This window comes from Vicugna pacos, chromosome 12, assembly GCF_048564905.1.
Source record: "Vicugna pacos chromosome 12, VicPac4, whole genome shotgun sequence".
Taxonomy (NCBI): Eukaryota; Metazoa; Chordata; class Mammalia; order Artiodactyla; family Camelidae; genus Vicugna; species Vicugna pacos.
Genome location: NC_132998.1, coordinates 31,128,630 through 31,149,840, shown reverse-complemented (window position 1 = coordinate 31,149,840; position 21,211 = coordinate 31,128,630). Strand labels below are relative to the sequence as shown.

General features: G+C 37.8%; 1 protein-coding gene across 1 annotated transcript in view; it reads left to right on the top strand.

The window, feature by feature from the left end:
- The window catches only part of ANO4 (anoctamin 4), a 308,805-nt gene that overhangs the window by 132,989 nt on the left and 154,605 nt on the right, over window positions 1–21,211 (top strand). Inside the window, exon 3 of the mRNA XM_072973171.1 lies at window positions 11,311–11,415. Within this exon, the coding sequence (XP_072829272.1) occupies window positions 11,311–11,415 (105 nt within the window). The remainder of the gene's footprint in view (window positions 1–11,310; window positions 11,416–21,211) is intronic.

The window sequence follows — 21,211 nt, the reverse complement described above, 5'->3', positions numbered from 1 at the left end:
CCCAGTTAACTTGTGCCAGAATCACAATTAAGACGGTTTCTCCTTAGGCTGTACTGATACAGGAGCTGTTCACCTGCATCTTGTATTTTTGTGGTTTCTCTTCCCTTCTGATAGTCTCAGAAGTTTCTCTTGTGTATTGATTTCATTTTGACCATATCTTTTTGCCCCTCATAATTAATGAATATTATTCATCTTTATAGGTCAATAATAAAAGTTTTAAATGGCATCAGACTTAGAACTGAAATTTAAGGGTCAAGAGAGGAGTGAACTGAAGCATTGATTCCAAATTTTTGAACCTGAAACTGTAAAGCTTAGTGGATATAGATCAGACTATCCCAATTGAATGACTATGCCATATGAAATAGAATTAGAAGCTTTGTGGAATCCAGAACATTTCTGTTGCTTTTCCTTTATCTGATATCTGATCTGATATCTCATATATTCCTAGAGAAATGCCATTGGTCACATAATTTGTCTTTTATTCTCTTCTAGGGTTTGTAAAATGATGTTTTGCTGATAGGTTTCATTATTTTTCCAAGACAATTTCTAACATAATTCCTTTTCTTTCCCTTTAAAAAAATAGCCCTTTCCCTCTTTATGCATGATTATTTTTCCCTTACGTAGGTGTGGTATTTAAATGTTGGGAAATATTTTCTTGAAGTTGATTTCTCAGGTGAGAAACTTTAGGATTTTATTGTTTCCAATGAGCTAGAATGACTATAGTGCTGTCTGTATACAGAGGGTATTTTTTTAATGGATGTATAATCAGTTACAATGTATCAATTTCCTGTGTACAGCATAATGTTTGAGTCATACATATACATACATACATTCATTTTCATATTCTTTTTCATTATAAGTTACAAGATATTGAATATACTTCCCTGTACTATACAGGAGAAAATACATATTTTATATATAGTAGTTAATATTTGCAAATCTTGAACTCCCAATTTAAGCCTTCCCACGCCCTTTCCCCCTCCAGTAACCATAAATTTGTTTACTATGTCTGTGTCTGTTTCTGTTTTGTAGATAAGTGCATTAGTGTCTTCTTTTTCCTTTCTTTTTTCTTTTTTTTTTTTAGATACCACATGATATCACTCATGTGGAATTTTTCTTTCTCTTTCTGGCTTACTTCACTTAGAATGATGATCTCTAGGTCCATCCATGTTGCTGCACAAGGCATTCTTTTATTATTTTTATGGCTGAGTAGTATTCCATTGTATAAATATACCACAGCTTCTTTATCCAGTTATCTGTCGATGGACATTTTGGTTATTTCCATGTCTTGGCTATTATAAATAGTACTGCTATGAACATTGGGGTGCATGTATCTTTTCCAGAGGGTATTAAGTGTTTGACAGTAATAAAATTAAACCTACCATTAAGTACTCTAACATATACCCAACTTCAAAAACTCTTAAGCTATTTTCATTCATTATTTCATTTAATTCCCATAGTATCCTCATGCTGCTATCCTTATTTTATGGTTGGGGAAACTAAGGCACAGAGAAGATTTAGGTAACTTGCCCCAAAATATGCAGCCAGTATGTGAGGGGAGTGGTTTGAGTCTTTCGCTACCTTCTTCAAACAACTTGGTGGCATTATTTCTAACAAGTTAGTGTAACAAAGCCTTGGAAAATTTAAATTAAAAGCCATGTGATAGTTCAAACCTTAACATAAGAAAACTATACTGAAGAAGGGACCAGAAGGATTCCATTGAACACGCAGATAGTCACCTTATTGGGCTATCATTTCTTCGTACATAAGTGATACTCCTCTTTTTCGCTTCTTTTTTGCTCTACTCTGCATTAGACCTTTTTTTTTTTTTTTGATTGAAGTATAGTTGATTTACAATGTTGTGCTAGTTTCCTTGTTTTTTCTTCTTCCTTTTTTCTGGTTCCAGTGTTATGAAACTCATTCCTCTTTCCCTGAGTTTAAAAGATTCCTTTCTGGCCCTCATGCCAAGGCCTCGTCTCCAATTAGGGAACAGACTGAACTCGGCAAGTGCCTCTCACATTCTGTTTCACCCCTTAAACATCAGTATCAGAGGCTGAGGGGAGAGGGAGAGGACATGAGCAGTTAAGGAGAGATTTGGAAAAAAGAAAGACAACCAAGAAAGACTTGTGTCTTGCCTGATTTGTCTCTAGTTCTGCCAAGGTGAGAGTCAAGATTGAACTCATTGTTTAGGGAAAAAAAATTAAGACAAAATAAATACATGGCTAATCTTTACAACAGTTAATAGCCGTGATACCTCCACCTTACATTAGATGATGTTCTGTTATCTCCAAAGGGCTTGCACACATATTTCTCCCCCATCTCCCTGAGTCCTCACAGCGCTCTGCAAGGTGGAATTACCCCTATTTCACTGTGGCTCAGGTAATTAAATTGCTTCACCAAAAGTACAAAATCAGTCATTGATGGACCCTAGCTAAAAACCTGTCTTCAGTTTCTTATGAGTGTTCCCCACCCCCACCCCCAACGGAACCCTTTTATTTTTCTTTTTTTTCTTGAGGATGAAAATAGTTGAGTGTGAAATTTTAGTGTTTTCTTATCTCCTTCTCTGGAAACAGACGTTGTTAGAGAATTGTGCCTGAAACTTCGTTATGAAACCCGAGGAATCTTGCTGCTCTTACTTGAATAGATCTGGAGCTTGGATGAAATCACATATTTGTTTCTCTATTTGTGAAATGTATTTTTGGTATTACTGGAAGATAAGATCTTCCACGTGGCTTTGAAAATATGTAGGAGTAAAACTACAAGAGCTACTTTGGACCTCTGTTTTATTTCTCACTGCAGAGAAGGGGAGTGTGGTGTCTTTCTAAACTAGGGTTTAGAAATAACAGTAATCATTCTTCATTTGAACCTCTTCCTCTTCAGTGGTTTTTTTTTTTTTCCATTGTGTGATGTGAGTTTAGTAAGTAGGGAGTACTTAGGAAAACAAGCTATTTTGAGCCTTGGCAAATGTGAGCATTGGTATCTGCTCCTTGCTATCATTTGCTGAGTAACAAAATTGTGTTTTCTAAAAATACATGCGAAATTCTTCCGTTAGAAATTTGCATGAGGGACATAGGCACATATTTTGACCTATATGACGCATTTAGAGAGAATTTTCTGAAGAATCTTTTCAGAACCATTTGGACATACAAAATGAAGGAAGAAAATCTACAAAGAAAACTATTTCTGGAAAGAGTATTAGGTTTTATGGAGTTGAAATCTGGATCTTCAGCTCAAGGCTATTTCAAATAATTTTATATTTAAGAAGCCTTTAGAGATTTAAGTAGTTATTTAGCTCAAGATCATACAACTATAACTAGTAGCCTCAGCCCAAATCCTAACCCGAGTTCTTAACCGTGGTGGATAGTCAGTTAATAGTAAGCTTCTATTCTGCTTACTTAATTCCTTGAGTTACAGGTTGAGAGGCTGGGGCACAACATGGGCAGAGCCCTGGCTGTCATGAGGTTTATTGTCTTGCAAGGCTATTCTCTTTCATACATTCATCTCAAGCCCTTCTGTAGATTTATCAGGCATGTTAAGAGAGTAAACAACATGATAGTGATGCAGAAACTCTCATCGTTTCTATTCTGTAACCCCTCCTAATCTGAGCTTCTCTCTTCCCTTCTTCTGCAAGAGTCCCTGTTGTCACAGCAACAGACCTCAGCATCTAGGAGGTTGGAGGACCCCCGTGGAGCCCTGCCTACACTGCCGCACAAATCCTTCCTGCCATTTCGAGCTCTGCAGCTCTGATTTCCAGGCCCTCCTTGGAGCTCTTAGTGCAGGCATTCTTTACAACTTAAGAGATCGCTGTCTTGCCAGTCCTGGGAAACATGACAGCAATTTTGTTGAAGGTCAGCCATTATTGGCTGAAGCAGCGGGATTATTATTTCTATTTCAGACCTGAGAAACATCCGTCCGCTATTAGCCAGATGTGGTTCTCCAGTCAGGCCCCAATCCAGAATTGGGACCTTGGAACTACTCAGTGTTAATCATTTGAAGACACACCTTTAGCTTGTGCAGTGACGGGTGTGGGTGAATCAATCTATGTATTCCTACTAATAGAAAGCTGAGCCTTCTCCTGTGAAAGAATAATCTTGCAATATCACTAGATTTATGGTTATGCAGCACTAATATAAAGGAGTGTTTGTGTGTCTTTTTACAATAGCACTTAAGAAGCGTCCTCTGTTGTGAAGTCTTTGTAGCCTATTGTACACTAAACAGATGTCGGCGGCACTGTAAATGAAGTTAAGAAACAGAGATGGAGAGCTTTTTCAGCAACAGTGGAATAGCCCGTATGTAAATCTCGGGTTTCCAGCTTCGGATCCTCCAGAAGAATTGGATTCCTTTCCTTGCTTTCTTCTTAAAAGATTTATCGTGGACACTGGCTGATACAGTGTAAAGAAGACAAAATGTACCCCCCTCTCTTCTTAATATCCTTCTCCATCTTAACACTGTCGTAGAAACGCTGAATTCACTCACAGGGAGTTGAAAACAAACTGCCAATTTCAAAATGGTGTTTATGCAGCTTATTAAGTTCAAAACTGTTACATGTGGAGATTCATTTTAGATATTTATCAAGGGTTAAAATATCACTACTCTCTATTCTGTAAAAACAAACAAACAAACAAAACGCTGCATTTGAGGATTTGTGTTGAATATACCTCTCCAGACAGGAATTACCAATTTTTATTTGCAGAATATAACTAGAATGTAGACTTCAGCTCAAGCATCATTTACTATGAGAAAGTCAAGAAAATACCATTTGTCCCTTTAAGCTAACTTTACAGAGTCCTTCATCTTTTGTGTTTCATGGGGAAGCTAAGATTTGATTTATCATACTTTCTTTTATTTCTATTTCAATATGGAGGAACTATTCCAAGTCCAAATTACAGAACTTTTAAAAACTGAATTGTTTTTATTTAGCGTAGGTCCTAAACTTGGAATTTGCCCTCATTTTACAGAGAAGGAGTATACTATTTAAAGTTTTTAGTGAATCATGATGATGTAACACTATGAACTAAATTATTTACATATATGTAAATTATTTTCATACAATTGTCTATGTATGTAAATAATTGTCTGTAATTTTGAATGGAGCTCAGAAAATTTTGTTCTTCATTTTATAAATGAGGAAAAAGAAGTTCATTATATAATGGCTCAGGAACTCATAAAAATGGAATTTAAATCCAGATCAGTACATTGTCAAAATGTGCTTTGTATACCATTTTGGGTTAATTTGAAAATGTAGGATCATCTGAATTTGACTGAACAAAAAATTGAATTTTAAGTAATTTAAAGTCACTAAACTAAGGCAATATAATACAATAACTAATAAGAGTGATTTGATGGGTGAGTGGGGAGCAAGGGGGAGAGGCAGTAATACAAGTTACGTTGTCTTGAATCATAATAGAAACTACATACAGTTAACCCTTAACAATGAGGGGGGGCAGTTAATGTGTGTATAATTTATAGTTGGTCCTCCCAATTCGAGGTTTGTCTGTATCTTCAGATTCAACTAACCATGGACTGTTTAATGCTGTAGTGTATACTATTGAAAAATATTTTCATATAAGTGGACCTGTGTAGTTCAAATGTGAGTTGTTTAAGGGTCAACTGTATAAAATTGATCAAGAACAATGAGATACACACATGGAGGGATCCAAAAGAAGTAAAAACCAAAATTCTTAAAAGTAGTTGTACTGGGGTTGGAAAAGGGGTAGTAGAGTTAGCCACTGTTGAGCCTGCCTGCCTGCCTGCCTTTCTCCCTTTTCTTTTCTTTTCCTTTCTCTTTCTTTCTTTCTTTCTTTCTTCCTTTCTTCCTTCCTTTCCTTCCTTTCCTTCCTTCCCTTCCTTTCCTTCCTTTCCTTCCTTCCTTTCCTTTCTTTCCTTTCTTTCCTTCTTTCCTTCCTTTCATGTTTCATTGTTAGTGTAAAGAAATGCAACAGATTTCTGTATATAATCTTGTATTCTGCTACCTTGCTGAGTTCTTTTATTAGCTTTTGTGTGAGGCCTTTAGGATTTTCTGGATATAGTATCATGTTATCTGCATATAGTGACAATTTTACCTCTTCTCCTCCAACTTGGATCCCTTTTATTTCTTGTCTGATTGCTATGGTTAGTATTTCCAATACTGTGTTGAACAGAAGTGGTGGGAGTGTACATCCTTGTCTTTTTCCAGATTTTATCAAGAAGGCCTTTGGCTTTTCACCATTGAGTATTTCATGTTGACTGTGGATTTGTCATAAATTGCTTTTCAATATGTTGAGATATGTTCCCTCTGTACTCACTTTGTTAAGAATTTTTTATCATAAATGGATGTTGAATTTTATCAAATGCTTTTTCTGCATCTATTGAGATGATCTTGTGATTTTTGTCCTTTCTTTTGTTGATGTGGTGTGTCACATAGAATGATTTCTATATGTTGAACCATCCTTGTGTCCCTGAGGATGAATTCAGCTTGATCATAGTATATGATCCTTTTAATGTGTTGCTGGATTCTGTTTGCTAATATTTTGTTGAGGATTTTTGCATCTATGTTCATCAATGATACTGACTTGTAATTTTCTTTTTTGTTAATGTCTTTGTCTGGTTTTGGTGTCAGGGTGATAGTGGCTTCATAAAATGAGTTTGGAAGTATTCCATCCTCTTCAGTCATTTGGAAAAGTTGGAGAAGGATTGATATGAAGTCTTTGTATGTTTGGTAGAATTCTCCAGTGAAGCCATTTGGTCCTGGATCTTTGCAGGGAGGTGTTTGTTTGTTTGTTTGTTTTTTGCTGCTGATTCAAGTTCACTTCTAGTGATCAGTCTGTTCAAATGATCCATTTCTTCTTGATTCAGTTTTGGTGGACTGTATGTTTCTAGAAACTTGTCCATTTCCTGTAGATTGTCCAATATGTTGACATATAGTTGTTCAGAGTATTTTCTTGTTTGTGTGTGTGTGTGTGTGTGTTTCTGTGGTGTTGGTTGTAATTTCTCCATTTTCCTTTCTCATTGTGAGGAGGAAATCCAGATGGAGATAAATAGGGGCTCAGTGTCTACTCCATACTGTGCTAGATACTTTACCTATTTTATTTTGTGGAAAATGTACTGTAGAAAAGATAAAGTATAGATAGCTATAAGGGCTCAGTGGGTAGAAAATTATATTTACTTGTTAGGATCAAGAAATGCTTTAAGCAGAGCACTTAGGATGGACCTAAAGAATAGAAAGGGATTTCTGTAGACGTAGATGGGATGGAAGAGACATGGATGTATTTACCAATCAAGAAACTCATTTTTGAAGTTTGGGTTTGTTTGGTTTTGGGTTTTTTTGTTTGTTTTGGGGGTTTTTTTTCATTCCTTTTGCATATAAACATTTAGGTAAAATTCCCATAAGCTAGACACAAATTCAAAATGAATATTTTAAATGTTTGCTCAGCAAAGATGTTTTATTAAATGCAAGTGCTGTTATCAAAGTTACTTTTTATTGTAATTACTTTTGACTTTACTCATACTACAAATCAGAATTAAGATCTGAATGTAATCACTTCTATCAGTCAAGTGTGAGAAAAGCTAAAGGCAAATTTGGAGATCACATGAATTTTGTAGCTGTTTTTTATTTTTAAAAATTGTTCAGTAGGTTCTGCACATCTTTGGGAATCTTTTTAGCTTCCCTCTATAATGTAATTTGCTTAACTTCCCTGTATAATGTAGCTAGTTTCTTTGGGATTGAACTTAGTTGCGTGTCAATTACTGAGGCCCTTCAGTCTGAAACCATGAAACCTTCACCCTGTTGCCTAATTTTTTTAGAGCTTTGAGTTTTGATTCAAGGTTAAAGACATTCGTGACTATAGGAAGAACTCTGATATTCAACTTTTTAGAAATGACACTAACACTATAGGACTAGCAATAAACAAGTAGATACCAAAAGCCCAAAATAGACACACAAGTTTTCGAATATTGATGTGATTTAGTCTGTTTCCCTTGGACAATATGTGATAAAGGTGAAGATTATCACCTTGAAGGATTTATTTGAAAATGTCCTTACACAGTATTCACTTACTGTTTAGGAAAGTTTACAAAAGTCCTTGTTTACAGCATCCTCTACTTTGTCATCTTAGACTTTAATGAATGACACTGCCGGAAGTTCCAGACCATTGTATTCTACTCTCTAAAAGTGTATTTTCTCTTTTTTTCTGCAGGAGAGGTAGAAAAATGCCTTATATTTTAGTGATTCTAAATGTAATCTTAATGTTTATTATGAAGATAATGTTGCATCTTGCAATTTAGAGCTATTTGACTTATACATGTTAAGAATTTAATTTAGAAAATCTTTTTATTAAATTAGTTCCTTATTTGTTTAACATCTATAATCTTTAAGTCTTGAATCCTGAGCTCTGAATATTTAATATCCTCTACTGCTACAGTCTGAATTTTTAAATGACTTTAAAATTATTAAAATATTTTATGCTTGTTGTGAAAAACAGAAAATACAAGGAATAAAAAATAATACCTATTATTTCACAGTTGAGAGAAGTTCTATACCCATTGGAGTAGTTCCTTCCTGTCTCCTTTTCTAGTCATATTAAAAAAGTGTGTTTTTTAAATATTCTTGAGACATATTTCTATATTTACCTGTATCCTTGTATCCATTCTCATTACCTATGTCATTAAATATTCCTTAAAGATGGAATTTAATGACCTGAATGCCTCCTTTATGTTGCTTTTTTTGACTATAGCCTGGAAGACAGACTCTCAGGTAACTCTGGGAAACTGCTCCTGAGAAGCATGGTTTTCAACACAGCTTTATGTCTTGTCAGATCAAAGAACATTAAATGTGTCAGGGATATAGTCCTTCAAGGTTTAAAAAAAAAAAAAAAACCAGATCAGTAAGTACACAGCGAGTCAGTATGGCCTTGGCAACTGAAGGGATCCTCGTCATCGAAGGAGGATCAGCGTTAGCATCTCCGGAAGGGATGCATTTAATCTTTATTTTTAACATGGACGTTCTTTACTTCTGGTCAGTGTGCCCTTTTCTTTAATTATTAAGCAGATGAACGATGTATGTTTGATAGGCCACAAACAGGCTGTTCTAGTTAGCATAAAATTCAAGTTAACACATTTATAAGCCAGAATGACTTTCCCATACCTCAATATGTGAAAATTTCTTTTATTCTCTAACAAAAAAATTATGAAAATATGTGGAATTCTAGTTATTAAAGACTGTAGTTTAGTAGTCATAACTACTTCTACATGAATTTATGAACTCCTATGACAAACAACAAGAAGATAAGTTGGGCTTCTATTTATTGGTCTGTTTAAGAAGTCATTTGCTTTTTAGTTTTTGTAATTTTGTCCTGGTCTGAAGTCCCAGACTGTTTGTAAATGTTCTTATTTCTAGCAACCTGTATTCATGACTGCTTCAATATGAGTGGTATTAAAGACTAGTTAAGATCATGGATTGGCATTACATCTTTACAACTTAGTAACTTTTTTTGGGCAAATTCCTCCTTGCTGCACCTCCTTTTCAGGGTTAGAGTAAAGACAAAATGAAATAATGAAGTACATAGCACAGAACCTGGCCGATGGGTGGTATCGAATATTCTTTCTTTTCTTTTTCCTGTTGATGTCATTATGAGGTCTTTGAGTCTTTGCTTGTTGAACACAATAAAGGTTACTAGCCTCAGCAGAAGTCAAAAAGCATCAGAGCTTTTCCCTACCCCTTCAAGGTAGCTGGTTATGGGGCTGGGCTGGGCGAGGGGAGGAAATAGCCCATTTTAATTCTGCACCAGCAGGAACACATCTTTATTCTGTCCCATTGAGAAGCTTAGTGTCATAGATAACTTCAGACTTTTGCAATGAGGCAACTGCATGTATATATTTAAAACTTCACTACTGGTCTGCAGTGCTTGACTGTCTCTTCAGTGCATGCTGGTCCCAGATAGTTGACTTACGGATTCCTTCTCACTCTTCAATAGCTAGATGGTTTCTATTATCAATACCAGTGTTGCTTTAATAAATTATTATGGTGATAACAGTAATGGCTTCCATTTACTGAGTGCTGTGTGACAGCTAAGAGCTTTCACGCATTATCTCATTTGGTCCTTATGGCTGCTCTGTGAGACTGTTATTATCACCCCTATTTTCTAGATGAGGAAACTGAGACCTAGAGAGGCTCCATGTCCTCTAATAAGAATTTGAATGCCGGTTTGTCTACCTCCGGCATCTGAGCTCACAGCTTTACTTGTCGCTCTACTGCCTTTGTTTCAGAAGCACCTCATAGCATCATTAGTTCGCTCCATCTGCTTTTGTTGAGGGCCTAGTCTATGCCAGGCACTGTTCTAAGAGATGGGTTATGGCAGGCAGGCAGAAGTTCCTGCCCTCCTAACGCTCACCTTCTGTTACAGTTACTTGTGTCCGTTTCCCTCCCAGAATGAGTTTTCTTGTAGGATAGAAACTATCTTATTCTTGAGTTTTAGGGATGTAACTGAAATTTTATTCAGGGCTAAGAATGATTCCTGGGCTTACAAAAGAATTATTTCTCCAAAAACATTGGCAGCTAGAGCATGCCCCATTCTATTCATCAGGCTCTCTTTACTTTAGCACTGGCTTTTAGCCCTTTTAGGCTCATCAAATTGGAGGTGTTCTTACTGAGTATTTTAAGATGTATTTAGAAATTTATTACTGTTAATGATAAAGCTACTTTTTGATACCTTGGTTTCTTTGACTTCCTTAGATGTTCTGTAGGTGCGTGGAACAGCATAAAAACCCCTCTTTCTTTAGAACACACCAAAAATACATCAGGCAAACCTAGGACAAGAGCATTCATTACTTCATAAAATAAATAAAAATATAAGTGATATAGCAAGGAAGTCCAACCATGAAAAATTGATACCTCTTTTTTGTGATATCAGGAATACTAAATCCTTCCCTTAGAATAAATTATTACCATTTTAAGGAAGATGGTTTCATAAAGTGTTTGTGTATGTCACATTTTAGCCATGTGGAAGCTGAGAGTAATTTTAAATGTCCTTGGGTGGAAACTAACATGTTCTGTTCTTCACTAGGAAATCATAAAAACTGTGAAGTATGTGGTATTTAAATAAAGTAATTGCCTTATTTTTGCATTGGAAATACAGTTAAACCTTTTTGGTCCCATAAGAGGCAAATGGCTGGTAATGTTCCTCATTTTTTAAAAGTCATTTGTCCAAGAAGGAGGATCATTGGCAAACCAGCTGGCTTTTCATTTTAGATTTTGACATTGCTTCTCCTTGGGACCCTAGTGCTGGACTCTCTGATAACCAGTGCAAACTCCATGAATATCTTTCATTTCTCTAGAAGGAGGAGTGGATTTGCAAGGCTACCAGCTGGATATGCAAATACTACCTGACGGCCCAAAGAGTGATGTGGACTTTTCAGAGATTCTTAATGCAATACAAGAAAGTAAGTTTCACTCAAATTTTAAATTTGCCATGAAAGGAAAAACTATTATAATACTTGGGAGGGGTGATAAAACTAGAAACCTTAGAGGCCAAGCTTTAAAAAAAAATGTCTTAAAAGAGATGCCGTGTAAAATCATTTTGAGACCAGAAGAGATGGTTAGTGAAATGCTGGTTAAATTTGTGAAACTGAACCACATAGGATTGGGGTCTTTGGAGAAGCCTAGTCGGGAAACTGTGGAGAACTTATGAATTCTGTGTATTTGGTGTGCTATATTATTTAGTAAATTACCTGGGCATTATAACTTTTTAGATTCCTTGATTAGTCATAATCAAAAAAAAAATCTTTAAGAAACCAGAAAACTATTCCTTTGCTCAAATATGAGTAGTAAGAAGTAAATGTTGATGCAGTAGGTTGAAATCAGAAATTCTCCAGCACAGGTAGCTGGGAGTCATCAATGCTGGGCTGTGACCGAGAAGAAAATCTCTCTCTTCTAAGCATTTTGATTAATCAAGGTTTACTCTTCTTCCACTACTTTGTATTTTATAGTTTTCACTAAGAACTTTGTAAGAATCAGTGTATTTGCTCAAGTTATAGATTCAGCACTGAGGATGGGTGACGTGTAAGTCATTAACATTTGTGTTTCGCTATCAGAGCTGTAATTCTAGATAATGACACTCTTTTAATATCAAATGTAACATTGGATTTGAAGGGTTTAGATCTGAAGAGCATTGCGTAAAGAACCACTGCAATTTTTGCTACTTTCAGTTTTGTGACATTGCATTTATGTACGATGAAGTCTATTTCTAAATTATATATATCTATATTTCTGTATTTTCTTACGAACAATTTTAAGCATTTATGTACTAGTTATCTCCTTTTGTCATTATACTATCCTCCTGACCTTATGAAATAATATCTTCACTTTACAAGTAGGGCAGCAGAGGGTGGGGGGAGTTAAGTACCAGTGTAATAAGATAAATAGCAGAGACCAGAGTAGAATAGAGGGGCTCCTACCCTTTCTTTCATTCCTCAATGAATGTGCCCAATATAGGGTTTAAACACGGAGGTGAAGGATCCTAGAATTGAAGGAAATGAGGCTACTTTGGAGAGAAATATTTTTAATGAAGAATATAAGAGGCCCAATAAAAGAGAAAAAATTTCCCCAGGAGACCAAAATCAAATTAATAGACATTGGAAAGAAAATAACTTTTCATGGAAAGTTATAAAATTATGTAATTACTTCATTTGATTTAAAAGATGATAGATTATGCTGAAAGGACTTTTTAAAAAATAAATGATAAAGGTTGGCTTCTGTGCAAGTGAACTTAATGTTTTAGGGCTGAAAGAACTTAAATCAAAATGAACTAAATGTGGATGTGAGGGCGATCTGGCTGTGACATCTGTCACCCCATTGATTGCCAGGGTTGATTCAGCTGATCTGGCTGGCTAGGCAGGTGTCCCCTTCCTCACCGCTCCCAAAGCTGTGCGCTCGGTCGAAGAGGACGACCATCCTGGACAGAGGAGGACCGTTCTTCTCGGTCAAGGGTATACAAGTAGCTGTGCTCCCTGACTAGAACCTCCAAACAAGCTCTCAGAATGAACTGAATGTTTATAAGACTACTTTTATAGTAATTTTTCTCATGAGATCTTATTAAAACACATTTTGTTTATGAAAACTGTTCTATAATTTAGCATGGTGATCTCTTTGAACAAGTAGAAGAATATGTTTGTGTACACTTAATATTTACATTTAAAAATAAAAAAAGGAAATACTTCATTTTAAAATGCAAATCAAGTTTTTTAATAGGTTTAAGAATTGTCTAATGTCTTACAATGAATCTATTTATTTTCTTGTTAAAAAACAAGTTTTATGCTAAGTCGGTTTGGGAAGCTGCCCACGCAATCTGGGTCATCTCTGGTAAGAAAGATTTGGACCATTTATCCACCTTCAGTCTCTAACTAGGTTGCGAATGTGATTCAGATGTTTAACCAGTTCAGTGAAATTTCTAAGTATAAAAACACATAGTTGGTTCTTCAAGGGACTGCACCTTAGATTATTGTTTATAGAAAGCTTTGAGAGGCCAGCATATAAAAAATATAAGAAATACAAGATTTGAACATCAGTAAAACTCCTTGTTTTCTACACTTTTGAGATTAGCAGGCTGATGGAAAGATTTCTCTATTTCCTACAATTCTGCGGACATATTTGTATGACCTTCAAGATTGGGCTTAGAAGAGTGTGTGTTTCACACATTTCTTGAATGTCTTAGTAGCTGCTATAAAAGTGCTCTCCCTAACTATCTCTTTTCAATACTAAAAGAACCATAAGTAATAGTAAATATTAGTTTCCCCAGTTTAAAGGTGGAAAAACTGAATATATCTCCCCAGGCTATATAATTAATATGTGATAGAATCAACATTTAATTATAATGAAATATTGACTCTACAACATATTAATCATATGTCAGCCCTTGTTCTGATAAATAAAAAGTGAAATTAAAATGATAGGAAAAAGGAACTACTTAGGAATTTTACAGTTTTATCCTTGTGTTGTTTCATCCTGATGCAAGAATTCTTCCACCTTATCCTACACTGTAAAATAATTTTTTTTCCTGTATTGCTTGTGCCCTAAGTATAGCTTTATCTGTTTAAAAGATGTCTCAGAGTGGCTAGCCATCCATAAGTTGTTTCTCAGCTTCCCCCAAATCACATGTACAGCTTATCTCTCCATCTCATCTGTCATATTCCAGGCACTGAGCTAGGCCTAATACTTTAAAGCGGTGGTGAACGTTTTGCTGCACAGTTCAATTCAGGAAAAATTAAAAGTTCACAGATCACAGTTTTTTGAAGTTCAAAATGAAAGCTGCTTGGTTGCTTTCTAGGAAAAAAACATTTATGTATGGCAGTGTAAGAGGGTACTTATGTGTGTGTGTGTGTGTGTGTTTCTTGATATTTTTCCCTCCCTTTCTATTCTCACCCTTCATTCTCCATCCCAAGATAGCAGCCAAGTCCCTTGAACACCCCTTTGATTCAGCAGAGATTTGTGTTGTCCAAAGTTCCTGGCTTTTGTTTTCTGAAAGTCTGAGCTTCCGAGTACTGGATGCTTGAGTAGGAGAAGAGAGAGATACAGGAGGAATTTCTTAAGACCACCTCCCTTAGCATGTCCTGCAGTGGCAGCGTGGCTTCTTGTGGGTGGCTGTGGATGGGAAGAAAACAACAGCTGTGTCGTGTGCCTGGGGGACTGCCTAGCCATGGCTGAGATCCCCCCACCTGAGGAAGGGTTAGACCCCTGCAGCATTCAGGGAACTTTGGAGGCTCTGGGATGGTGGCAGTCTCATCTTCCTGTTTCCTTGCTGTGTACCTAGTACCCTGAGCACAGTACAGCATGTAGTAGCTGTTCAGTGTGTTTTGTTAGTGAGCACGTGAATGAATTCCACTGTAGACTCACAAAGGCAGCAGCCAGCAATAGCCAGTGCAGCTTGGAGACCTGAATAGGTTCTTCAAATGTTCTGCTGTTTACAAAACCTCTGGAACCATTGTATGGTTCGTGATATACGAGGTAGAGGAGTGGAAATGTCAGCAATGACTGAAATTGTCCTCTGTGAATGGGGTAGTTGATTTCGCAGATGCAGACCCTGGCAGAATTTATTAGTGTTCTAGTCCATTAGGTTCTAATGGGCTATGGAAGGAAAGAGAGCAAAGTGCTTGAAATGAGAACAGGGAGTTTGGAAGGATTATTGGGTCTTTGTTACCCCACCGTCTGACCCATGCCCGTGTAATCTGTAGCTGTTCCCACATTGGTGGGGCTCTGTGCTCCTGTGGGTGAGGAGACTGAGTCATTTCTCAGTGACATTCAGTGAGTCATTTCGAATCCAGTGTTTTGAGCCCTGATTTCCAATTTTATTTGTAATTTGTATGGCCATGCTGTTTGAAAGGGGGAGATGGGGGAGGGGGAGGGTGTGACATTGGTTGATTACCTAGTCTTAAAATCTCTTTGTCTTAATTTCCACATCTGTGAAAGGGAGATAATCATACTCAGTCTATGTAAAGCGTGTACGTAGTGCCTGGCACACGGTAAGTGCTGTGTCTCTGTTGCCTGCCACCTTGTCTTTATTCCCCTCAACAGTCCTCTGTGGTAAATTGTATATCCGCACTTAAAAGAGAAAGAAATTAAAGCTTGAATAAGTTAACTAACCCAATCTAACAGGCAGTGAGTAGAAGGACTAGTGTTTGAACCCAGGCTTGTCTAAATCCAAAGCTCATTCTCTTTCCAAAGAAGGAGTGATTACGGTCAGTAGACAAGGAGGATCCTTAATGCAGAGCATCACTGACCTCATTTCTAGCTGTGGAAAGGGAACCAAGGCTGTTGAGCAAGTTCTGAATTAGGTACATAGTTCTCTAGATCTCATGCCCAGGGTTGTGAGTGGTGTCTTCGTTCTCTGCACTATTATCAAAGTGACCAAGGTGTCTGTCTTTTCTTTAGAATACAGTAGTTAGCAGAGAAGCTCTTCGCAAGAAATGTGCTGTCCCAGGAACAAGTTAATGATCTTGGCCCCGCCACAGAGGAGACTGTGGGCACCCCCTGCCATTGTCTGTGCCCTGTTTTATAAACAGCATCATTACCGAGCCAGGAACCATGGAATTATATTTTAAAATAACTACACATTTTTAAAAAAAATCTCATGACTTTTTTTTCAAAGACATTTTAAATCTCAAAGTATTTCAAGTAGACTTTCCATGGCAGAAAAAAAAAAGTGCCTGCTCCCGGATCAGTAACCATTAGAACCCCAGCTTTCTTACCTGAGTGTTTTTTTGGGGGGAGATGTTACTATACCCATTTAATTGTTGCCATAACATGCTAGCGGGTATTTCCAGACTTTTTAAAGCAGTGGAATGTGTTGTTTTGTCCCCAGATATATTTTTGCATATAATCGCCATATAAAAAACAGGTAACTGAGCTATTGGGAGTAGGTGGGGCTAAAAGGTGTAGGGCTGTGCCCACTCAGTTTCTGTTTGCTCCCTCCATGGCCCCTGAAGTCCCTCAAAGGGATCCTGGGGTTCCAGGGAACACACTTTGGAAACCACTGGCCTATTAGACAGGAATAAAGCCAACTAAGGAAACGTTTATGTCCTTTCCAATTACTTCATTATTTTGAGTTTTCTAAATTAGGCCCTCTTTTTTTTTTTCTTTTCCTTATTGGCAGTCTCTGCCTTAGGGATGTTACCAGATTCATTTGAAGAGTAATGAACATCTGGAGAGTCCCAGGCTTGCTAGTGTCATATAAATGCTAAGCAGGGTTTGATTTTTTTTTGAATCCCAGCCTAAGGTGCTCAAAGCTGTGCTGAGTCTGTGTGTTTTCCTGAATTTTTAAAAGCACTTAAATTTGATCTATTTGTTAAATTTTAAAATGTGTCAGACCTGTCGGGCTACAGATGTAACATCTAACTTTATTCAGATAAATGTTAACACTGTGACAAGATAATGGTTTGCTCATTAAATGATTTCCTGTTCTTGAAAGGCAAACATGATTTAAGAACAGAATGCCTTCCACAGAAACAGGGATCTGGCTAGAAATAGCCTGGATTTAGGAGTCAGAACTGGGCTGAAATTCATCTCTGTCACTTGCTAGCTGTGTGACCATACTTAGCATCTCTGAACCTGGTTTTTTTCTCATACTACCTGTTGAATAAGGTATTCTGAGGATGAAAGGAGAAAACAGACCTCAAAATCCTTCACACACAGTTGGCGCTGAATAAAGCCTAGTCCCTTCCCTCTTCCTTCATATGTAATCTCTGAATCCACGAGGAACACCGATTCTTTCAAGCAACAGCACTGAGATAATTGTTTTTTTTTTTCTTATTCTAACTGATATAATCTTACAACTCACTTTTATTTATTTTAAAATGGGCATTGAGCATCTCCTGTTTACTAGCCCTTGTGTCAAATTTGGAGCTGTCTTGGGCCTTCACCTAAAAGGGACCCTAGACGTAAAACAGCCAGGTAAAGTGTTCAACTTGAGACATGAACAGTCTTTTTTTTTTTTTTTTGACTCTAAATTATTCCTGAAGGTATCCTTTTTTGCATTTGCTAATGAGGCTTTGAGGTCAATATGTATTACCTTCAGAATTCTGAGCATTAGATGTAATAATTTGGAACTCGGGACAAAAATAGCATAATGAACTGGCACACGGGAGAATAAATATAGGGACTTGGATTGTACTGCACAGCCCTTTCATGTCGTCTTCAGTGACCTATAATTTCACTTTATTTTCTCTATATCAGAAAATGCTGAGATTAAAGTTCTCCTTTACTAGAATGCCAAGGTGGAGTTATTCAACTGCATTTGTGAAATAGAGAATTAAAAAAAGAAAAAAAGACCAGCGAGTCAAACTATTCGATTTTTGGTATTTCTTATTTTCTTTTAGACTGATTCTAAAATAGTCTAAAATAAACGTTTGCTGTTTGTTTTTTCCATTGCCTTTATAGCACTGATTCCTCGATTTTATCCTCTTGTCTGGAAGTACAAAGCTTCCCACTCATGTCTTGGTCGTGTTTATACCTCCAGCACCTAAACTGAATGTTGGTTCAGTGAACAAATAGCTGAAGATAATCGATTCATTTGTTTGAGGCCTTGCAGTATATTTGCAGTCTCTTTTCCCAAGAGAATGAGTAATAGCTAACATCCCAAATGCTGTTCACTGAAGGAATAACTGAAATAATTGCAAATATTTGATAAGTAGATTCAGTCCTACTGTGGTAAATTTGCCTTCCCATCGCATAAAGTGTCAGCATGTCCCTGCTGCCTGCCCTCTGACTTCTCTGTTCTGCCTCTCCGTCCTGGGAGAGTGGAACAAGCCAGCCCTGAGAAAATATCTTTCCTGTGCTGATTTGGTTGCTTTACTCAGAGTCTGTAGCTGCTTTCTGGTCTCCCAGGCAATTTCAGTTTCTTGACCCTTGTTGGCTTGTTAAATGTGAGTCCCTGCTGTGCCGTTTCTGGGTGTTTTTAGGCTGAGTACCTGCTTCTTGCAAAAGAGAACTGTTTGAGTATCTCCCTTACTTTCCCAAATGCCTGGTATCTGCCTCCCAGGACCCATCATAGCTGCACAGCTCTGATCACACAGCCCTTCCCTAGTCTGCATGCAATGCAGGTCCATACTTGGGTTGCATGGAATTTCTGCATTCTCTCTGCCTCTTGACATTCTTAATTGACTCTCAGAACATTTGGCGCTCCTTCTTATTTAATGAGCCTAATCGCAGAATTCTACTGGCAGATAATTATCAAACATTTTTTTATTTGAGAAAAAAGTATAAAGGAGGTGATGGGATTCACTAACAAGCAACCTTGTTTGGGTGAAGAGCACATTTGTCGCGTCCATGCCCATGGATGGAGAGGCCCTGCTCCCACCTTGCCTGGACAGTGAGCTCTGTGAGGGCAGAGGCCTTGCCTGTCATGTCCAGTACCTAAGCCGCAGTTCCTAGCCCAGCACAGTGTCTGGCCAGGCTAGATACTCAATAAATACTTGTTGAATAAATAGATTTATAAACATTGACTTACCTCAGAGTTGGCAGTTGTTTTCTTCTTAAAGAAAATGTAAGTTTGCATCAAAGGACATTGTACTTTGCGGGGAGTGTATAACTCTGGTAGAACACATACTTAGCATGCATGAGGTCCTGGGTTCAATCCCCAGTATCTCCATTTAAAAAAGGATATTGTACTTGGTTCCTGAGAACCCTACCTTGTAGTTTCAGCTGGTCTATTAGTAACAATGGTGAAATATTGATGAAGGGAACATGGTTTTTCTGTCTTCTCTGGTGTGTTTACATGTTCTGTAGTCTTCTTACTAACCACATGCTTAACTGAACATTTTCTGACACATCAGCATCTTCTAATCTCTGCTGAAGCTTGTGAGAATCTGACAGGTGATAATGGTGCCTTCATATCACTCATTCTCCAAAAATCAGATTGCTATGACATAACAATTTCCCTTGAGCACTCAGGTGGCATCCGTCCCATATTGACTTCCAGACAGTAATTCTGATGGGCAGCAGTAAAGAAAGCAAAGGGCTTCTCTCCCTTTCCCCAAGGTAGCTGGTCCCTCTGGAATCAAATAGTTGGGCCTTGAACATAAAACAGTTTCTCAACCTCAGCACTGCTGATCTGATGAGCTGGAGTACTGTTTGTAGTAAGGGTTGTTCTGTGTATTGTAGGGTGTTTAGCAGCATCCATGGCTTCAACCCACTGGATCCTATTAGCAGCGCCCCTGGTGATAAAACAGTATCTCCAGACCATACCAGATGCCTTCAGGGTGACTATTTGGTTCCACTTGAGAACCACAGATGTAGATGGCTTTCTCAAACAGATTATACCAACACCAGAAAGTGATGCTGGTGGAAGATGACCTGGTAATTTTCTATCATCAGCAAAATATAGGGGCAATTCTCCTGGATAAATGAATGGATATTCAGGATTTTCTCTCCAGTGAGAGCCAGTCATTTAGACGAGAATCTTGGTGTCTTCCTCATCTTACCCCTATTCCCCAGTCTCATCCCACTCCATCCCTCTGAACAAACATTCCAACTTGGGAATGCTTCCTCTGTCTGCTTTCTTGTATTGATAAGGCTAAAATGCTAACTTAAGGTCCTAAACTCTAAAATCAACAAGCCAACATTTCTTGTGGATCTGCTGTATGTCAGCCACCCTGCTAACATGTACATTATCTCACGTCATCCTCCCAGCCATGCTGACAGAAGTTTTCTGTACCTGTCTCACCAGTGAGAACACAGGAGCACAGATTCACACAGCTAAGTGGTAGAGTATGGAATAGTAAGCAGGTCTTCTGATGTTGTTAAAATAGTATTTTTAGCCTATTGTTCAAATATAACTGTAGTCACTATCTGCGTAAAAATGTAATCAGTATCTGCTTGAGACTGTGGAGCTCCAGACTTGTGAATAAGAATTGCATTAAGAGAAGCACATATGCGGGGTCCCAGAGCCATAGAATGGTGGAGAAGAGGGCTGTCACACATCATTAGGCAGTGACCACCTCAAGGTCATCATTCTGTCATTCAACAAATACGTGTTGAGGGCTTGCTCCATGCCCAGACCTCCGTATGCCAATCAAGACAGACAGGGCCTCTCCTCCAATACATCGTAATAGGGTAGACATCCAGCATACAAGTAAGCAACTGAATAAATAAGGTAATTACAGACAGTGATTCATGCTGTGAAGGAAATGAGCAGAGAGAAGAGGTCGAGAATAATTAGGTGAGGAGCAGCTTCTTCAAATAGGGTGGTCAGGGAAGTTGTCTCTGACCTTGTCACCTCCCACGACATACTTCACTTCCTCAAAAGTGTTAGTGCTTCTCCTTGAGTGCCTGGCCCAATGTAGATGCTCCTAAACCCTGGCTGTATGAAAAGACCATGATGTTTTTCCTTTGTAGCCTCAAGAGTCTAAAAACCTCTAGTAAGTGTAAGAGTTAACTTTTGCTGCTGTAACAAATTACCTTGGTGACACACTTAGTGACTTAAAACAACACAGGTTTATTATTTCACAGTTCTGGGGATCAGAAGTCAGCAAGGTGTCAGCAGACTGTGTTCCTTCTAGAGGCTCCAGTGGAGAATCTGCTGTCTTGCCTTTTCTGTCTTCCAGGGGCCATCTGCCTTCCTTGACTCATAACCCCATCCTCCATTTTCAAAGCCAACAGCATAGCATCTTCCTGTGTCTCTCTCTGATTCTGAACTTCCTTCCTCTCTCGCAGTTACATTGGCCCACCTATGTCATTGTGGATAATCTC